General features: G+C 36.6%; 3 protein-coding genes across 3 annotated transcripts; all 3 read left to right on the forward strand.

The window, feature by feature from the left end:
* The first annotated feature begins 10,148 nt into the window (after window positions 1–10,148).
* TAS2R9 (taste 2 receptor member 9) lies at window positions 10,149–11,084 on the forward strand. Its single transcript, XM_003405329.3, has one exon. It carries the CDS (start codon window positions 10,149–10,151, stop codon window positions 11,082–11,084), a length of 936 nt encoding a protein of 311 aa, XP_003405377.2.
* Window positions 11,085–13,343: 2,259 nt separating this feature from the next.
* Window positions 13,344–14,301, forward strand: TAS2R8 (taste 2 receptor member 8). Its single transcript, XM_023539858.2, is given in 2 exon segments — window positions 13,344–14,249; window positions 14,251–14,301. Coding segments are annotated over 2 exon segments (957 nt in total).
* Window positions 14,302–18,901: 4,600 nt separating this feature from the next.
* On the forward strand, window positions 18,902–20,141 carry TAS2R7 (taste 2 receptor member 7). The gene has a single exon (XM_023539854.2). It carries the CDS (start codon window positions 18,969–18,971, stop codon window positions 19,902–19,904), a length of 936 nt encoding a protein of 311 aa, XP_023395622.2. The 5' UTR covers window positions 18,902–18,968; the 3' UTR covers window positions 19,905–20,141.
* Window positions 20,142–21,414: the final 1,273 nt, after the last annotated feature.

Genomic DNA, 21,414 nt, shown 5'->3' on the forward strand with positions numbered 1-21,414 from the left:
GACCATCAGTCAGAATGCAATTCAGTTTCTTTTCTTTGCTGTTGATGTTGGGTGCCATTGAGTTGATTTTTGACTCATAGTGACCAGTGGTAGTGACTAGTGAAGGTCTTTTCAAAGTACTGATTTTTTTTTAATGGCTTTGGTCATTACACAAGCATAGTGTGTGCTTTTGGACTGTATAACCTAATGTTTCTTAAGAAACTAACCTCACAAAGAAGCACAAATGTCATTTGCTAGAATGACACAGGCATTTGCCTTCTCATAAAAATTTGGAAAATTAATGTTTATCAATTTTTTTTTGTCTAAAAGAGTTTTATAGCATTAACAGGTGAATCATTATTTCATTAAAATTTTTGTGAAATTATTGTTTAATAAGTAACTTTTAACAATAGTTTAAATATAAAAATTTTTAACTATTTGTTTAAACTGTGTTTTTGTTCATGAATATGTATCCTATTATTTACATACTAGTTAATTTTTGTAATAATATTTTTGCTGCAAAATATATGGTTAAGAAAATCCAAAGCTTATATTCTCATTGCTCAGGTGAGCTCTCATAGTCTTGTATATCTATTAACCTTGTAATTCCAAGAGTATCACTTTCCAGTTCTTTTGTCTTCCCTTACCCCCAAGCCCAGACTGATTTGTTTCTTTTCTTCCTGAAGAAAAGGGACTAGTATTCTGACTGGTTCCTCTATATACTAAGATAGAGAGCAAAGCACTTGAAGTAAACCAACATTCTAACCAGAGTTCTCTGTGTCCTATTCGTAACATTCTTACCATTTAGTGTCTATATTTCCTTACTTCCTTGTGGAGTTACATCATTTTTTTTTTTTTTTATAGATGTCCAGGAATAAAGATTTCTCATAGCTCTGTAGACATCAAATGAAATTGCTTTACCATTGGTTTCCTAAAGCATATTTTAAACTTCTCTCTCTTTCCAGATACTAAAATATCATATCACCTATACCTCTACTTTGATTTCTTAGTCAAAATAAACATATACATATATATAATTTATATTAAAAGTATAAGCTAGTATTTCCCTCTTGTTCTGTAAACCAGCAGAAACTAAAAAAGAAAAAAATATTGGTGAAATCAGGAAACATATATAGCATGTAGACTCCAAAATACATGTAAGAATTAGCAAAAGCAGCTAAGATGGACAAAATTTATGTGGGAGGAAGCACAAAAGAAGAAGAAAAAGAAGCAACGGCAGCAGCACAGAGGTTGAAGAGAAGGCAACAACCAAAATATATGTCCTGAGTGTGAGGGATGCATGCTGAAAGGCAAATACTATATCCCTTATTTGCAATACTGACTGCAGGAAGTTAGATAAGTAGAGCTGGTGACAAAGCTCTCCTAAACCTAGGTTTGGTTAAGAGTAATGGAAGAGGTGGGGATATATAAAATATCATTTAAATGGGTACTATTTGTAGGACTCATTCTGTCCCTGAAGAAATAGAGAAAGGAAGCCTTAAAGATTACAACCGAGGAAACCCTATGGGGCAGTTCTGCTCTGTCCCATAGGGTCACTGTGAGTTGAAATCAACTCAATGGCCTTGGGTGGAGGGTAGTGGTGGTTCCTGCAGATCATAGAAAAAGCATATAAATAGCTACTCTAAAAAGGTGCAATTCATTCAGTAATTAATAATATTGTCACACCATCAAAATAAAGATACTGTATGAAAAATAGAGGAAAAAATAGTTAAAACTCTGTAACATTAACAGGTATCAAAAATTCACCAGAGAAATGTTAACATGGAGTAGATAAAAATTGCAATCAAACTTTCATCATGGATTAAAAACAAAAAAAAGAATTAGTGGAGAAATTATCTCTATGAAGAAATACCACAAAGTAAAAATTCAAAAACTCAGTTAAGTGGAGATAAAATACAAACTGATAAAATTCAGGTAAGAGAAGAAAAGATCAAAACCATGGCAGAAGTAAAAAGTATAGTGTAATTAGTACATAAAGTGGAAAACTATAAGAGACATATAGACTAGAAATGAGAAATGCAAATGAAATGAAGCAGACCTAAGAGTCCAAATGATTCAGGCAAAAACATTAAATGTCTAAAGTAGGCCAAAAGAGATACACCATATGGATAATTGGACTCTCCAAGGCAAAAAAGCAAAATAATTAAAAATTGCAAATATTTAAATACATAATTAAGTAACTAATTCCTGAAAGAAAAAAAAAAAAGACTTCATGCTAGAAAATATATTTTAAGACAATTATCACCAGGGTAAAAGACCCAGAATGTCAATACTGAGACACTAATAAAAGTGTTGGATAGAAAAGTCAACTCATATGTTAGAGATAATAAAAACCTGGCTAGCAAAATTTTAACCCATAAGCTACTGGGAAAGAGGTTCTGGAGAATATAGGTCCTGATTTTTCTTTTCAAAGAGGGGGAAATGGTTGTGATAACAGGTTCACAATAGATAATCTACCAGTATCTCCACACATAAATAGTAGGATACTTTAATAACATTTCTCAATTTATCATACCTCAAGTAAAAAAAAAAAAAAAAAAAGTAGGGTTAAAAAAAAATAACATAATCATTAACGTAGATTTGGAGCCCTGGTGGCTCAGTGGTTAAGAGCTTGGCTGCTAACCAAAAGGTCAGCAGTTTCAATTCACCAGGCACTCCTTGGAAATCCTACGGGGCAGTTCTACTCTGTCTGCTCTGTCTTATAGGGTCACTATAAGTCACAATTGACTTACAGCAACAGGCTTGGTTTGGTTTGTAAGGTAGATTTGATTGATATTTATAAAAATCAGTACTCTGAAAGTAGGATACTTTCTTTTCTCGAGAGCCCTTGAAAGATAAACAAAAATTGACTAGATGTTATGAAACAAAGAAACCTTCAACAAATACCTAAATAAAAGATATTTTTCTGATGGCAGTGCAAAAAATATTCACAAGTATTCCAGTCCATCTAGAAGTTGATAAAATCTCTCTTTAAAAAACCCATGGATTAAAAATTAAACATTAATCTAACTTAGAGAGTATCTAGTAAACAATAATAATAAATGTACTACATATGAAAATCTACGGGGATGCTCTGTAGAAGGTCCCCAAGACACCCCAAAGTTCAATGATTCACTAGCAGGGCTCACAGAACTCAATTTGTAGTTATAATCACAACTAAGACTTATTATAGTGAAATTATACAAACCAAAATTAGCAAAGCAAAATGGTAGAGCAAAGTTCAGAAGAAATCAGGTGCCAGATTTCAAGTATCCTCTCCCAGCGGAGCCGCACAGTACATGCTTAATTCCTCCAATAATGCATTGTGACAACATGTGTGAAATTTTGTTCACTAGGAGAGCTCATTAGAGATTCAGAACATAGGGTTTTTATTGGTGTCTGGCCCTACAAACGTGGTCTGCCTACCACACTGCAAAATTCCAGACTCTCAGAAGGTAAGCAGCTGTTCAGAATAAACCACATTGTTTACACAAAATTTAGGCACAGTAAGCCACTCTTATCAGGAAATGGGAGCCTTCTTGAAATCCAAGTGCTCAGAGGCCAGCCAAGGACTAACCTTGCAAATATGCCTTTCTAAGGATAGCAGCCTGAGGCCTGCGGTGTTAACACTTTTTAAAAAGACACAGATAAAGCAATGATCAAGGGGCAACTCATAGCCTTAAAATGCATACTTCAAAAAATATTCAACTCAGAAAAAGAAGAAGAAGAAAAAAAAAGCCTACAAGAAAGCATACAGAAGGATTAAAGGAAAAAAATATGTATGCTGGAATATATGAGTTAGACAATACTTTTTTTTTCTGGGAAGACAAAAAATTAATATAAACCATAACTAATCTAATTAAAAAATAAAAAGTAACGCTACAGTGGCCATCTAAGATGCATCAACTGGTCTCGACCCCCCTGGAGCAAAGGAGAATGAAGAACACCAAGGACACAAGGTAATTATGAGCTCAAGAGACAGAAAGGGCCACATAAACCAGAGACTACATCATCCTGAGACCAGAAGAACTAGATGGTGCCTGGCTATAACTGATGACTGCCCTGACAGGGAACACAACAGAGAACCCCTGAGGGAGCAGGAGAGCAGTGGGATACATACCCCAAATTCTCATAAAAAGACCAGACTTAATGGTCTGACTGAGACTAGAAGGACCCCGGGGGTCATGGCTCCCAGACCTTCTGTTAGCCCAAGACAGGAACCATTCATTCCCAAAGCCAACTCTTCAGACAGGGAATGGACTGGAAAATGGGATAGAAAAAGATGCTGGTGAAGAATGATCTTCTTGGATCAAGTAGACACTTGACACTATGTTGGCATCTCCTATCTGGAGGGGAGATGAGATGATGGAGGGGTTCCGAAGCTGGTGGAATAGACACGAAAAGAGAGAATGGAGAGAAGGTGTGGGCTGTCTCATTAGAGGAAGAGGAATTAAGAGTATATAGCAAGGTACATATAAATTTTTGTATCACTGACTTGATTTGTAAATTTTCACTTATAGCACAATAAAAATTTAAAAAAAAGAAAAAGTATAGCAGGGGAACAAAGCACAAATACATAATTTTAATTTTTTATAAGTAAATATTTATACATGTAGAAAATAGAAAAATATGTCTTAACTGATACCAAGCTCAAGAATTAACAGAAAACATAAATATACTGATATCAATAAAAGAATCAGAGTGTTGTCAAAGAGTTACAACCCAAAAATAGCTCCAGGCTCAAATGAAAACCAAATTCTATCAAACTTTTAAAGAATAGATAATTCCAACACTATTTAAGCTGTTCCAGAGTATAGAAAAAGAAAGAAAAACTTCCAAAAACTTTTATTAAGTAAGCTACATATTGATGAAGCTCAGTCTAATCTTACTGCTTGGTGTTGAAATATAAATATCGAATAAAAATTATAAATAGGATATTAGTGAACAAAATGGCAGCAGTTTTCCTAAAATAATAGTACTCAAAGACAAAGTGGAGTTCATATCAGGAATGTAAGAATAACTTGAGATTATAAAATCGATCCAAATAGTTAACCAGATTTATAAATCTTAAGAAAAAAGCATATTATCATCTCTATAAACTTGGAAAAGACATTTCACAATTGCATTACTCATTCTTGATAGTAGCAGTTAATAAAAGTGGAATTTATAGATATTTTATTTATATAGCATCAATGGAGATGTGGTAAGTTTCACCACCTTCATTTTTCAAGTCTTTGATGATGGAGTTAGTGTTGGCAATTCTACCCAAATGAGGTATTTCTTTTGGTTTATTATTATGCTAGTACCAAAAAAACAAAAACCAAACCCAGTGCCATCGAGTCAATTTCAACTCATAGTGACCCTATAGGACAGAGTAGAACTGCCCCATAGAGTTTCCAGGGAGCCCCTGGCGGATTTGAACTGCCGACACTTTGGTGAGCAGCCGTGGCACTTAACCACTACGCCACCAGGGTTTTCTATTAGATCAGGAAATTCTGGGGCTTCCACTTGAACCTTCAACCATAGTAACCCTAACTCCATGGGTATGACCGAGAATGTGGGGAGTTTTCTACTTTTCAGTTATGTCCGTTCCAACCATACATTCAGGAAATGGGAAAATAATGACAGAGTAGGGTCATGAGACCTGTTTGGCTCACTATGGTTCAAAGTTTGTCAATATCTAAACACCATAAGCCTCTGTTTTTTGTTGGTGAACCATACTGGTGTTAGGAGTCCTCCAGAATTGGTGTCAATTTTGAGTTAATGTATATGACTCTATGGCACTGGGTTTTTTGGGGGGTTAATCCCTTAAAGTTCTGGGTATTTTTGAACCATCCTAGTCAATAGCATGAGGAGAAGTCTTGGAAGACTTGTAGTGTATACTTGTGGCAGGGCTGCAGAGTCCTTCCTCAAGGGAATCTTGCCTCTTCTTCAGTCAAAGGGTTCTGGATTTGGACAATGGCTTAGGACTGTAGACCACGTGAAAGCCATGAATTTTCCTTGGATGACTGAAGTTCATTTTCTGACCACCAGACCCAGAACTTCTCCAGTTATAAAGATCAAGTCAGATTTCAGTAGATTGCCCGTCTCTTTCATTCCTAAAGCCACCATCATCAATAAGTCAAAGATACCTGAGATTCAAAATATTCTAATCACCACTTAGTCCTTGCTATTTAGTACAGTATTTGTGTGCATCTTATCTCTACCTGTTAAGCACTGATACTTCAGGAGCCCATCATTCTCATTGAAACTGGAAAACCCATCTCATAATAATTCAGTTATACGTACAATTAAGTTTTAGGCCCTAGAGCTACAAAAAATAAGAGCTTCTTTTAGAGCCACCATAGAAAATCTCTGATTTTGTGACCATTATATGAGTTGAAAATTTAAACTTTGAATTATCGTAAGTTCTCCTACGTAGCTGGAAATAGCCATGCGACTCACAGTCCTTTAGTCATTATTTATACAATGAGTCAAATGCAGCAGCCACTTGATTCCCAATTATCATTTAAATAAAGTTGACATCTCAGAAGGGGGGAAATATTACCCAATTACCATTACTGGAACAAGCGGATAGCTGTCTGTAGCAAAATAAATTTGGGTCCACGATTGACTGTGTGTGTGTGTATTTGGAAACCCTGGTGGCATAGTGGTTAAGTGCTACGGCTACTGACCAAGAGGTCAGTAGTTCGAATCCACCAGGTGCTCCTTGGAAACTCTATGGGGCAGTTCTACTCTGTTCTATAGGATCGCTATGAGTCAGAATCGGCTCGGCAGCAGTGCGTTCGGTTTTGGTTTTTGGTTATATATATATATGATATACATATATTCCAAATTGGTTAAAAATTTAAATGTAAATAAAAAGCAAATAATGAAAACAATAGTGAAAAATGTAGAAACATTTCAACTTTTTTTATGACCTCAAAGTCCTGAACTCATTTTAAAAAAGATTGATAAAAATGAATATGTAAAATTTGAAAACATCTGCTTGCATTAAAAAAAAAAAGAAACTCTACACAAAAAGGCTAAAGACAATTGACAAACTGGGAAAATGTTGGTAACTTTCCCTAATCTCCCTAATACGTAAAAACCTCCTTGTTGTTGTTGTTGTTAGTTGCCGCCAAGTCAATTAAGATTCATGTTGTCCCCATGCGTGCAGAGTAGAATTGCTCCATAGGGTTTTCAAAGCTGTGACATTTCAGGAGATCACCAGGACTGCCTTCTCAGGCACTTCTGGGTGTCTTTGAACTGCCAACCTCTTGGCTAGTAGTTGAGCACTTAATCGTTTGTGCCATACAGAGACTTCTAGAAATTCATAAAAAGGCAGAAAAATGAGAAAAGAATATAGATAGTTCAAACACAAAACAACAAATGCCGGCGAAGTTGTGGGAGGTTTGGAACTCTCATACATTGCTGGTGGGATTGTAAAATGGTACAATCTCATTTCCTTTTTCAGGAAACAGTATGGCACTCCCTCAAAAAGGTAGAAATAGAAATACCTGATGATCCAGCAATCCCACTCCTAGGCATATAAGAGCAGTGACATGAATAGACATGCACACCTATGTTCATTGCAGCTTTATTCACAATAGCAAAAAGGCAGAAACAACCTAGGTGCCCATCAACGACTGAATGGATAAACAAATTGTGGTACATACATATAGTGGAATACTACACAACTATAGAGAATAAAGAGGAGTCTGTGAAACATTTTATAACATGGATGAATCTGGAGGACATTATGCTGAGTGAAATAAGTCAATCACAAAAAGACAAATATTGTATGGTCCCACTATTATAAAAAGTCAAGAATAGAAAGCAGTGTTCTTTGATGGTTACCAGGGTTGGAAGGGGAAGGAGGGGGAATCACTTTCTAGATAGGAGATGCTTGTTACTTTAGGTGAGGGGAAAGGCAATCCCAAATATGGGTGAAGTCAGCACAACTTGACCAAGGTAATTGAAGACACTAAGAAGTTCATGAGGAAAATGGTCAACTTTGGTAAATGCTATAATATCGGTGAAGTCAGCACAACTTGACCAAGGTAATTGAAGACACTAAGAAGTACATGAGGAAAAGGGTCAACTTTGGTAAATGCTATAGCATATACAATTTTGCAACAACAGCAAAAACAACCAAAAAATACGTGTGTGGTTATGTAGGTAGATATGGACGCGTATATGTGTATAGGAAGGCATATGTGAGTAAATGCACATATACGCATAGGTGTATCTGTAGGCATATATAAATACATGTTTGTGTGTGCTGCTTATATACCCACATATGTAATTAACCACATAGATGGCAGTTATGGAGGCTTCCTAGACATATCCAAACAACTCACAGGATTGGTTTATTGCATTAAAAGGCTTGGGACTGTAATCTTGGGGGACAGCTTAGTCAACTGGCATAATGTAGTTCACAAAGATAATGTTCTACAACCTAGCTTGGTGAGTGGCATTTGGAGTCTTAAAAGCTTTCGAGACGCCACCTAAGATACAACTATTGGTCTCTACTCTTCTGGCCTCTTCTCATATGGAGGAAAGAGTGTAAGAAATCAAAGGTTCAAAGAAGAAACTAGTCCACCAGACTAATAGCACACACGAACCACAAACAGAATGGAAATAATGAGAATGCTGACCCATTGTAAAAATTGTAACTAATGTCATGAAAAAATTTGTATAAAGTTTTCTAACAGGCAACTTAATCTGCTGTGTAAACTTTCACCTAAAATGCAATAGAATATTATTTTAAAAAGAAGAATATAGACAGTTCACAAAAAAAGAAATCAAAATAGCTCTTAAATATTTAAAAAGGTACTAGGCCCCTAACCCCACCTAATGGATAGTACTCTTTGTCCCCAGTTCCTATACTCAGCTTCTGTTACTACCAATATTCTCAGAGTACTGTATGTGCAGATGATAAAAAGATGCTGGGGCATTTATTTGAGTTCACCTCATGACATTTCCCCCTGACAGAGCAGCTTCTCCAGTTATACCAAAGTCTGAAAGGCTCCAGATTGTGTATTAAGTTGGTGAAATATTAAAACCAATGGAAGAAGTTCTCAGTATAGTTTGGTCCATTGTTTTATGGATTTAGATACCATGTGCTTTAAGTCATAAAACCAAAAAGATGGCATATAAATAATAAAAATCTGATCAGATGTATGTTTTACCTCTGAAATAGATATCTGTTCTTATGAAAGCATAATAAAGAAGATATACTCACATTTTATCAAACCATAATAGGTTGCATACAAATATAGATTCTGAGGTCGAATTCCTACTAAGAAGAGTTGACTGACACAACTGAGTATCTTCAGTATCACTGGGCAAAAGAGCTAGAAGTTGAGTAGCTGAGAGGTAAGGTTTTGGAAATTGAAAGATAAGTTCCTTGCCACACCTGAGGTGACTAGGAAAGTGTTTCAGGCTTTTAAGAATATTTTTTATGTTGAATAAAGCCAGAGAACAACAAATAGACTTTGGCGAGGAATTTCATTTTCTAGACAGGGTGCTTGGTAAAACATGTGCCTTATTATATAAAACGCAAACTGTCTTTTAAAGAAAACTGAAAACCACTACTGTCCTATCTGAATTGTCCTAAATAATGAATTTGATGTTACTTTACTATTTAAATTATTAATTTTAAGGTTCTACATTTTTAATTCACTGATTATTTTTAAGCCCCCAAACCTGCATTTGTATAAAATAGAACACAATTTAGGGAAACTTTACAAGTAATTTGAGAAGGTAATGACATCAAAATTGTCCATTTCCAAATGAGATTTTAGTTACATTTTCCAAGTAATTGATTCCTTCTTGAAGTTCCTACTTCATATCTAAGACTGATAAATCTCAAATATACAGAGCTTAAAATGAGGAAGATTGTGCAAATGTAAGAAATCAGATCCATTCCCATTTGCATCTTAGAGCCTTTCAATCATCATTATACACGATGGAAATTACTGGCCTCGATCAGTGAAGTCTTTAGGCAGTTCTAACCCAGAGAAGAACTGGCCATCTTCTTGACCTGAATCACAGCTGACAAAGAGAATGATGGATAAAAATAATTGCAGTCTGACCTAAGCGGCAGACATATTTATCATTCTGCAATGATCACCTGGAAATCAATTCATCATCAGTGATACTCAAAATCGGAGCTCTCTGCTGACATGCCAAATACAGTGGAAGTCATATATATGATCCTGATTGCTGGTGAATTGGCTATAGGGATTTGGGGAAATGGATTTATTGTAATGGTTAACTGCATTGGCTACCTCAAAAGAAGAGATATCGCCTTGGTAGACATCATCCTGATCGGCTTGGCCAGCTCCAGAATTTTTTTGTTGTGTGTCATATCTTTAGATGGCTTTGTTATGGTACTCTTTCCAGATACATATACTGATGGTGAACTAATGAGCATTTTGGATGTTTTATGGACATTTAGCAATTATTCAAGCATCTGGCTTACTTCTTGCCTCAGCATCTTCTATTTACTCAGGATAGCTAATATATCCCACCCAATTTTCCTCTGGCTGAAGCAAAATGTTAACAGGGTCATCCTTGGGATTCTTCTGGGGTCCTTGGTCCTCTCCTTACTTATTAGTGTTTCAATCAGTTTCCATTTGCATGATGATTTCCGGTATCTCTTCAAGGACAATAACGAAGAAAATATAACTTTGGAATTTGAAGTGAGTAAAACCCAAAATGCTTTGCAACAGGTTTTCCTGAACTTGGGAGCTGTAGTCCCCTTTATCCTATCCCTGATCTCATTTCTCTTGTTACTTTTCTCCCTATTTAGACACACCAAGCAGATGAAACTTCATGCTACAGGGTCCAGAGACCCCAGCACAGAGGCCCACATGAGGGCCATAAAGGCAGTGCTCATCTTTCTGCTCCTCCTTGTCATGTACTATATAGCCTTTCTTGTAGTCACCTCTAGCTTTCTGATTCCTCAGAGAAAATTAGTGGTGATGTTTGGTGGCATAATAACTATCATTTTCCCATCAAGCCATTCGTTCATCCTGATAATGGGGAACAGCAAGCTGAGGAAGGCTTTTCTGAAGGTGCTAAGGCTTGTGAAGGGTTTCACAACCCTTTGTTCATAGAAAGATTTGGGCAGGCTCCTGAATAAAAGAAGAAAGAAATCAACAAAAGACTTTCTTCTTTTGCTCAAGTGATGGCATTTATTTATTTTCTTATATTCTATAGGAAATCATTAATATCGATCATTATTCTAGAGATAACTTTTGTGTTCTGTTACATTTCTTTTTGGTTTATTCTTCAATGTTATCATCGAACCACTGTGTTTTCTTGATCCTTGTAAGAAAAATAAATCTAAATTCCACACTAATGTTTTATACCATTGCCTAAATGCAAAGATATTCTGCTTCCTTCTGCCATGTTACTGGCAAAGGAAAGAGCCTTGATGGTGCAATGGTTAAGCTTTTGGCTGCTTGGACTTAACCAGCTCAGCGGTTTGAACCCACCATCTGCTCTGCAGGAGAAAAGACCTGGTGATCTGCTTCTGAGATTTACAGCTTTGGAAGTCCTATGGGGAAATTCTGTCCTATAGAGTCAACATGAGTTGGAATCAACTCTACAGCACACATCATGGATACTGGCAAACTCAATGAGTAGAAGAATTTCAGGCAAACTGGCTGTGGGAAAGAGACTTTAGAACATGTCAGCCCTTCCTACAAAATCACTCATGTAAAAAATGGTCTACATTATCTGAATTAAAGACCAGGCCTCACCTCTTCTGCCCTATTCCATTCATTTCTGAATGGCTTGTCCTGATCAGGAGGGAGAAAAAGAGTCTTCAGTGAGATTCTGTCTAGGAAAAAACATGATGTAGGATAAGTGGTATGATCTCAAGAAAGAAGACCCAACCAGGAAAGGGTGTTTTGCACCAATTAGGGATGTGTATAACAGGACCACCTTGGGAAGGAAGGTTGAGCGTCTCACTGATCGGGTTGTTCCATAACTAAACCTAGCTGGCAATGGCAGTTTTAGGAGTCAGTTCTCAAAAGATTCTTTGGCATGCTTTCTAACCTTCTAGGCTCAGGATTTTTTCCATGTTTTCCTCTTCACATCTCTCTTTTTTAAATTTTGTTTGCGGTAATATTTTATGAACAATTAGGTTTTTTCGGTATGAATTTCATGCTTTCCTAATGCACATTAGGCAAATGTAAGAAGAGAAAAAAAAGACTATATATGTTGTTTACACTGGAAAACTATTTAAATACAAGAATAAAAACTCTATCGTGATTTGTATTGCCTGATTCAAATTTCTTGTGGGCTAAGTCGTGTTTCCCCCCAAAGAATAAATCTAGTAATAAGTCTAATAGAATAATACTGTTTCCCGGAAGTATTTTTTTGTAAAAAAAAAAAAAATATTTATTTGTTTGTTTATATGCCCATCTAGAAAAATGACTACAATGTGAACTGTGAGATCACAAACCTGAGAAAAGGGGTTAATTGGAACTAGATAAATTTAAAGTGTTTATTTCTTTAATTTTATATGAAAATTCTTATTATTCAAAAGACAACATTTCAAGAATTGAATTGTCATGGAGAACACTTCTCATATTAAATAAAACTAAAGATAACAAATCTTTATCTGGCATCTTTCACAATTCTAATCAACAGCTGTACAGAGAGAAATTCTTAGTAAATATTTCCACGAGCCTGTTTTGCCTGACTAGTAACTCTGTCATTTATAATTACATTTGATTCATATCCTTCCTTAATTAACCATCAAAATGGAGGCAAAAAATATAACCCTCTGGCTGAATGTTCAGTCTCTACAATGGATTGTACTAACCGTTTCCAAGCCTAAAATCCACGTCCACCTAGGAAACCTGATTTGTGGGTAATTCATAACCTGTGGTGATAAAAATTAAGTTTCATTTGCAAATTCTGATTTTTATTAAACATATTTTTTTTGTGTGGCTCCCTATTCAAAACTCAGTTTGATGAGTCCAAATATGCATAGCTTATAGGAAAAAGCCTATTGCAAATTTATGAAATAAAATCTTGTTGTATTTGCATAAGAGCAAACAGTTTCAGCCGAAAGTTTTAGTTACCACTCACAAAAGGGTAATAATTACAATTTGCCAAGGCTACAAATAGCTGCTTGAGCTGTTTGTTTGGAACTGTCAGTTCATCAAGTCTTCATGAATATAGAAACAATCTTATTTCAGAGGAAACCTGAAAAACTTTTGGCAACAATATCAAAGTCAAAATGATGACAAATGAAAATGCTGTTCCATGATATGAAGATTTCATTTATCATTCTCCAGCCGGGCATCTGTGAGTTAGCCCATCTGCAGTGACATCTGAGGTCAGGCGTTCTCTGTACAAACATGCTCGGTACAGAAGACGGCATCTTCCTGATCATAACAACCGGAGAATTCATAATAGGATTATTGGGGAATGGATTTATTGCATTGGTAACCTGGATTGACTGGGTTAAGAAGAAAAAGCTCTCCTCAACTGACTACATCCTCACCAGTTTAGCTATCTCCAGAATTTGTCTGATCTGTGTCATAGTACTAAATATCATCACACAGATATTCTACCCTGATTTTTTTTTTAATGAAAAACTAAGGATAGTCATTGGGACCTTCTGGATGCTCAGCAATCACACAAGTACCTGGTTTGGCACTTGCCTCAGTGTCTTCTATTTGCTCAAGATAGCCAATTTCTCCCATCCACTTTTTCTCTGGCTGAAGTGGAGAATTGACAGAGCTATTGTCCACATCCTTTTGGGGTGCTTGGCCATCTCCTTGTTGACCTTCCTTATGCTAGTAACGATAGTGAGTTGTGATTATTGGTTTCATATAATTGCGAAACAAAAAAGCAACTTCACTGAATTGTTCTATGTAAGTAAAAGTGATCAGTTTAATGTACTGACTCTTTTTGGCTTGTTGGGAATTGTCCCATTTACTGGGTCCTTGATCTCACTTTTCCTTTTAATTATATCCCTGTGGAGACATACTAAGCAAATGAAACACAAAGCTACACGTTGTAGAGACTCCAGCACGGAGGCTCATGTGAGAGCCATGAAAACTGTGACTTCATTTCTTTTCCTCCTGTTTGTGTACTATTTGTCTTCTTTATGGTCAGCCTTTAGCTACCATGTGACAGAAAAAAGGGTAGCTGTGATACTTGGAGAGACTATAACAATTCTCTATCCCTCAGGTCACTCACTTATTTTAATTCTTGGATACAACAAGCTGAGGCAGGCATCTGCCAGGATGCTGACATGTGGAAAAAAGAGCCTGCATGACATAGAATCTTAGTCTTATACATAGACTTTAAAAGCATTTCTTTTTTTCTAATAAAAATGTAATTTTCTTACTCATTTTCATTATTTTCCAGTTATTCCATTTATTTTGGGTACATATGTTTAAGCGTTATTGAGCCCTATTAACAAACAATGAGGCCCCTGGGTGGCACAAAGGGTTTGTGCTAGACTACTAACCTAGATATTGGGGATTCAAACACACCCAGGGGCACTGCAGAAGAAAGGCCTGGTGATCTTAGTCTATAAAGATGACATCCAAGAAAAACCTATGGGGTAGTTCTAGTTGTTAACACAGGAGATCACCATGAGTTGGAATTGACTAACAGCAATGGGATTTTTTTTTTTTTTGAGGTATCTTTCTGCCCCAGACATTCTCATTTTCACACACCCTTTCCTTCAGATACTTCATAGAGTTCACATTTCTCTTTTAGTCCTCTCACTGCAAATGTTAGGCATGTATTGTTTAGTTAAATCCCTTTAAAATTTCCATTGGACCAGGATGAAGGCTACCTGAGTTGTACTTACTGGTTTCTCCTTTAATTTTACAATTTTTTAAAATTAAAAATTAAATTTGTAAAATTAAAATTAATTTTGTAAAATTTATTTTTTAGTTTTACTTATCTGTCCAAAAATCATTGCCGGCCCTTATTGTATTTGCTTCTTAGCTCAGCTGAGTCACTCAGGTTGGGCTTATGAAGGAGGACCTCAGCTCTCCCCTGCCCTATGTCTACTTCAGTTTCTTGGTTATGTACATCATCTCTCTCTTCCCAACTGAGTGACGGTGCTTTAGGTGGTCTCCCAGGTAATGATTTCCTGGTTTGGGCACCTCCTATTCATTTCTCTTGAAATTAAATTTCTCTTCAAATAACTTGCTTTTCGGGCAGGACCTGTGTAGAAATTGAACTCCCTCTAAGGGGTATTCCTAAGTGCTCTTCACAGTATTGTTAAGAACAGGATAAATGGTATTGGTCAAACTGCTTCTCTCACTTCCTTGCCTGAACATCACCTACAGGGGTTCTTTCTACTTAGGACTTCAGAAAAGTAATGAATTGTGGAAAACTTAGCATATACTGTGGAATAATTATATAAAAACTAAACAAATCCCATTGCTGTCAGTCAATTTTGACTCAAAGCAGCCTATAGGTGGAGTAAAACTGCCCCATAGGATTTCCTAGGAGCGGCTGATAGATTCGAACTGCTGAACTTATTGGTTAGCAGGAGCTCTTAACCACTTCTGCACCAGGGCTCCATGAAATAACTATTATACTGCCACTAAAAAAGGAATGTATGTCCATAAGGAAGTCCATAAACGGAGTCCCTGGGTGATGCAAACAGTTAAGCATTAGACTACTAGCTGAAAGGTTGGCAGTTTGAGTCCACCCAGAGACACCTCCAAACACAGTTCCCACGATTTGCTTCTGAAAGGTCAGAGTCATTGAAAACCTTATGGAGCAGTTCTACTCTTGCACACGTGGGGTTGCCATGAGTCGGAATCAATTTGATAGCAATTAACGACAACAATACCTCCGTAATATATACAGAGCACATCATTTTTAAAAAAATAAAGATAACAGTCGTTGATAAAATATTGTTCTACTTTGAACATCAAATCCCTTCTCACAAGAATATTATCCAAACACCCGGTCTGGCATATCTAAGGTCATGTCTGTTCTAATCTGGCTGGGCATTTTTGCTTTTTCTCCCACTATTTTCTCTGTCTAATTCTGGTCAATTTCAATCTACCCATTTCCTTTTATTATAACTAAAATACTATATTCCTGAAAATTATCAAGTTTTTCTGTTTAGAATTGTGTAAAATTTACTCTCTAATGTACCAGTATTTGCAGTCCTAAGTACATAAACTTCATCAGCTACATTTCTAATACCTCAGCTATTTATGTTTCTGTTTGCTGTGTGTTGAAGGAGATTTGATGCTTCTGCAATAAAATGCTGTATATCAATATATTCTATGAAGTACTTGTATATTCTATGCTGGGAAGAACTTTATATTCTTCAGCAGTTTTAGATAAAATAACGTTTTATAAGATTAGTGCTCTGGGCAGATTCCTTCCCCCGCCCCCCCATTAGTCGGAAGTCCTTTCTTCCGTGTTTGTTTTCCCTTTCATACTATCAAGTATCTCCAGTGACCACAATGATTGGAGTTGAAAGTAGGCTGTTTATGACAAAATGCTCTCTATTATAGGTACTCCCCCTCCAACTGTAGTGTCATGGATTGAATGGTGTCCCCCCCAAAATATGTGTCAACTTGGTTAGGCCATGATCCTCAGTATTGTGTGGTTGTCCTCCATTTTGTGATTTTAATTTTACGTTGAGAGGATTAGGGTGGGATTGTAACATCACCCTTATTCAGGTCACCTCCCTGATCCAAGGTAAAGAGAGTTTCCCTGGGGTGTGGCCTGCACCACCTTTTATCTCTCAAGAGATGAAAGTAAAGGGAAGCAAGCAGAGAGGTGGGAACTTCATACCACCAAGAAAGCAGCACCAGGAGCAGAGCGGGTCCTTTGGACCTGGGGTTCCTGCACCTGAGAAGCTCCTCGACCAGGAGAAGATTGAGGACAAGGACCTTCCTCCAGAGCTGACTAAGAGAGAAAACCTTCCCCTGGAGCTGACACTCTGAATTTGGACTTGTAACCTCCTAGACTGTGAAAGAATAAATTTCTCTTTGTTAAAGCCATCCACTTGTAGTATCTCTGTTAAAGCAGCAGTAGATGACTAAGACATATAGTATTCCTATAATCTCCATTTTATACATCATTCCCAAGCCTAAAATCTACACCTATGTGCAATAAAATATTTTTTATTTGCAACAAAACAAAAATTTAGTCTAAAATATATTTGGGTGAAGGTATTATCATAGTTACTGTGAGTACCTTATTTGCCAATAATGTAGTAGGTCAGGTATCATTGCCAAAATCAGAGGAAACTTATCACCTGTGGAACATGGTTATGTTAGGAGGTAGTTTGTCCAAAAATCAGGGCTGCATCTCAGGAATGAAGGCTTGTCCTTTAAGAAAGGATGAGAGAATGCATATGTTCACAGGAAGGTGTGAGTACTCCAGACTTATTCTGTGGAAATATTATGCAGTGAAATGTTTCCTGGTAACTCTGAATTAGAGAAGCTATTTCAAAAAAGGAGCACTGGCGGTGCAGCGGTTAAGAATATGGCTGCTAACCAAAAGGCTGGCAGCTCGAATCTGCCAGCTTCTCCCTGGAAGCCCTATGGGGGCAATTCTTAGTCTGCACAGATGAGGTAGATTTAATCATCAGTCTCCTGCCTAACAAGACAGAAAGTTTAAGGGTCAAGATACTCAGATACAATTTGATATGGAGAAGAGCAGAGAGTAAAAAGAAATAGAATTTCTCTCTTCTCTCTCATAAATACAACTGCCCTTGAGAACATCTTAGGTGAAATGGAAAAGTCTAAAGGCAATCAATACTGTTTTTGTTGTTATCATGGCTCCTTCACTTTATACATAGCAACACAAACTAAGTGACCATTAAACATCACTTGATTTATAAGAAAGTGCATTATTTTAAGAGACCTTGTGCCAAACAATTGTCTTTCTGAGCAAGTAAGATAAATGAGTAAAATACTTCTTTTGAAACCATATTATCTATATTTAGTGTTAACATTTTAAATTCCAGAATGTGGACCCAAACTTCAGATTCTTTACCAATAATCTATATTACTGTTTATCAACAAAATGAAGATTTCTCAATAAATTTTAAATTTTGCCTATTTTCTAGTCATTAGCAGATCCTTGAGGTGTAGATTTGCCAGACGAAATACAGGACATTCAGTTAATTTGAGTTTCAGTACTTCCCAGAACTCTTAATCCCATGCAATTTGGGGCATAAAACATTATTCATTGTTTACCTGCAGTTTAAATTTAACTGGATGCCCTGTTTTTATTTGCTAATCTGGCAACATTATTAAAGGCCGTGGTGGTGTAGTGGTTAAATGCTATGGCTGCTAACCAAAGGGCTGGCAGTGCGAATCCGCCAGGCACTCCTTAGAAACTCTATGGGGCGGTTTTACTCTGTCCTATATAGGTTTGCTATGAGTTGGAATCGACTCGACAGCACTGGGTTTTGGTTTGGTTTGGTTTTAATGGAAACCCTGGTGAAGTAGTGATTAAGTGCTATGACTGCTAACCAAAAGGTTGGCAGTTTGAATCCACCAGGCACTCCTGGGAATCTCTGTGGGGCAGTTCTACTCTGTCCTATAGGGTTGCGATGAGTTGGAATCCACTCAGTGGGCAATGGGTTTGGTTTTGGTTTAGTATGCATGGCAGATTAATGAATTAGAAATTTTTAAACTTAGCCTCAGAAAGATAGTACAGAACCATGAAAGGAAATCAGCTCCATTTGCATCTTAACAAGCAGTAGCTCTGCAGAAACATGTGGAAAATTACAGCCTTCTGAGAAGGTAAGTAGACATGCAATGCCCAGGCCAGGGATCACCAAACATGCTGTTTGTCAAGACTAGCCAGTATTTCTTGAAGATAGCTACAGTCTTCATTTATTGTTCCAGTCTCCATCACAAGATAGGCTACAAGAAAAGAGGTAAAGAAAATTATAGCGAAATCTAAAGCACAGGTGTAGATATCGTACTGCATCAGGTCAACCAGAATTGAATAGACTATTCCTCTATTCGAACATGCCAAGTAAAGTGGAGAGCATATTAATGCTCATAGCAGTGGGAGAGTTTTCAATGGGCATGTTAGGGAATACGTTCATTGTATTGGTAAACTGCCTGGACTGGGTCAAGAACAAGAAGATGGCCTCCGTTGATTTAATCCTCGCAAGTCTGGCGATGTCCAGAATTTGTCTGTTATGCATAATACTACTAGATGGCTTTATATTGGTGTTGTATCCAGACGTCTATGCCACCGGTAAACAAATGAAAATCATTGACTTCTTCTGGACACTAACCAACCATTTAAGTGTCTGGTTTGCCACCTGCCTAAGCATTTTCTATTTCCTCAAGATAGCTAATTTTTTCCATCCCCTATTCCTTTGGATGAAGTGGAGAATTGACAGGGTGATTCTCTGGATCCTGCTGGGGTGCTTGGCCCTCTCTGTGTTTATTAGCCTTCTGGTCACTGAGAATTTGAATGACGACTTCAGGCTTTGCGTCAAGGCAAAGAGGAAAACAAACTCAACTTTGAGATGCAGAGTAAATAAAGCTCAATATGCTTCCACCAAGATTCTTCTCAACCTGTTAACCCTATTCCCCTTTTCTGTATCCCTGATCTCATTTCTCCTCTTGATTTTCTCCCTGTGGAGACATACCAGGCAGATGCAGCTAAACGCCACAGGATGCAGCGATCCCAGCACAGCCGCTCACATGGGAGCCATGAAAGCCGTCATCTCTTTCCTCCTCCTCTTCATTATCTACTGCTTGGCCTTTCTTGTAGCCACCTCCAGCTACTTTATGCCAGAGACTGAATTAGCTGTGATATGGGGTGAGTTGATAGCTCTAATTTATCCCTCAAGTCATTCATTTATTCTAATTCTGAAGAACAATAAATTAAGACAAGCATCTCTAAGGGTGCTGTGGAAAGTAAAGTATATCCTAAAAAGAAGAGTGTAACATATATATACAGATCTGAAGAAAAACTGTCATTTTTTGGAACAAAGGAAGAGACGATGTCTCTTAATTATCTTTGGTTCTTGCATTAATGTTTGTTTCACAGGCTTATCTTAAAATTTACTTTTAATTTAGGGAATCTTTTGTGGAGATAACATTGACTTCCTCTCTCTTTTTCTCTATATACCTATATATGTGTGTGTATCTATATTTATTTATCTTTTTCCTCTCTTTCCCTCCTTTCAGAGTTTTTTTTTTTTTTTTTTAACATGTTTCAAAGCAAATTGATGTTAATATCCCGATACAACCTGTGAGGTGAGGGCATTTTCATAGTTTTAAATTATTTCTCCAGATGCAAAGTTGTATGGCTATTTCAGAACAACTGTAATAGCATCTTGCTGTTATTTGCATTCCTATGAAAAGCAGCTGGCTTACCCTCATGGCCCTTAGTTAGAATTTTCTTCTCAGGTAATTCAACTAAGCACCACCTTTGGAAAAGACTCCATAGTAATGGTTCTTAATCAAACACTGTGGAATTCTATGAAAGCATCAGAAAATATCAATAATAACCACAATCAAGGCATAAATTTTCATTAAAATAAATATTGTCACAATGAATTCAAAGATTATTTTATGCTCATTGATCAATGAAAGGAAAACGCTCTATAGGTGTAAAGGAGGAAGAGCGTACGTAGAAAGTTTTTATAGAATAAGGCTGGCAAAAGAAAGAGCTTAAATAGAAAAAAAAAAAAAAGAACTACATATTATATATGAAAAGACATTTCTCCACAAAAGACATGTGTAAGTTTGCTTTTAGCAAACTGGGAATGCACCAGGCATTGGCTGTCAAAATGAGACCTTCAGTCAAAAGCTTATGTACCAGTATGTTAAAATATCAAAATCATCAAAGGAAATATTGATTCAATATAGATCATATCTTCACTCCTGAGGAATATGCTTTGAATTGTATATACGTCATCTGTGAAGTATTTATTTGGAATATTCCCTCAAAATTGTGTCATTTGTGTTGTAACAAAGAAATTTTGGAGTGATCAACACTGCTACTAACCAGTGTAGACTAGCCATGAATTGTGTATGTCAAAGAGAAAATGTTTATGTATACCCGTTGCTGTTGAGTCGATTTTGACTCATAGCAACCCTATAGTAGATATTAAATATTTTAAATTTTAATCAATAAAATTGTTAAAAATATACGTTTGCTCTCATTGTATATGTTAATTTTTTTCTCTGAGATTTGATGGTGCAAAAGATACACATTATTTACATTGACAAATTAAAGATTTCCTGAGTGTCTTATAAAGAAACAATAGAAAATTAAATGTCCAAGCAGAAGCTTACATTCTTTTTAAAATTGTCTGAAAAGAGTACCTACCCAGCTCCCATCTAAGCAGATTCCATGTATGGGGGTTTATTAGACATTGGCAACAAACAAAGAGAAAAACTCTGAGGTCTAGTCAAAATCTTAGAAGATGTTTGAGGACTATATTGTGGG

Source organism: Loxodonta africana, chromosome 4 (assembly GCF_030014295.1).
Source record: "Loxodonta africana isolate mLoxAfr1 chromosome 4, mLoxAfr1.hap2, whole genome shotgun sequence".
NCBI lineage: Eukaryota > Metazoa > Chordata > Mammalia > Proboscidea > Elephantidae > Loxodonta > Loxodonta africana.

Coding starts and splice junctions, on each gene's coding strand:
- TAS2R9 (XM_003405329.3), top strand. CDS start 10,149: ATGCCAAATACAGTGGAAGTCATATATATGATCCTGATTGCTGGTGAA.
- TAS2R7 (XM_023539854.2), top strand. CDS start 18,969: ATGCCAAGTAAAGTGGAGAGCATATTAATGCTCATAGCAGTGGGAGAG.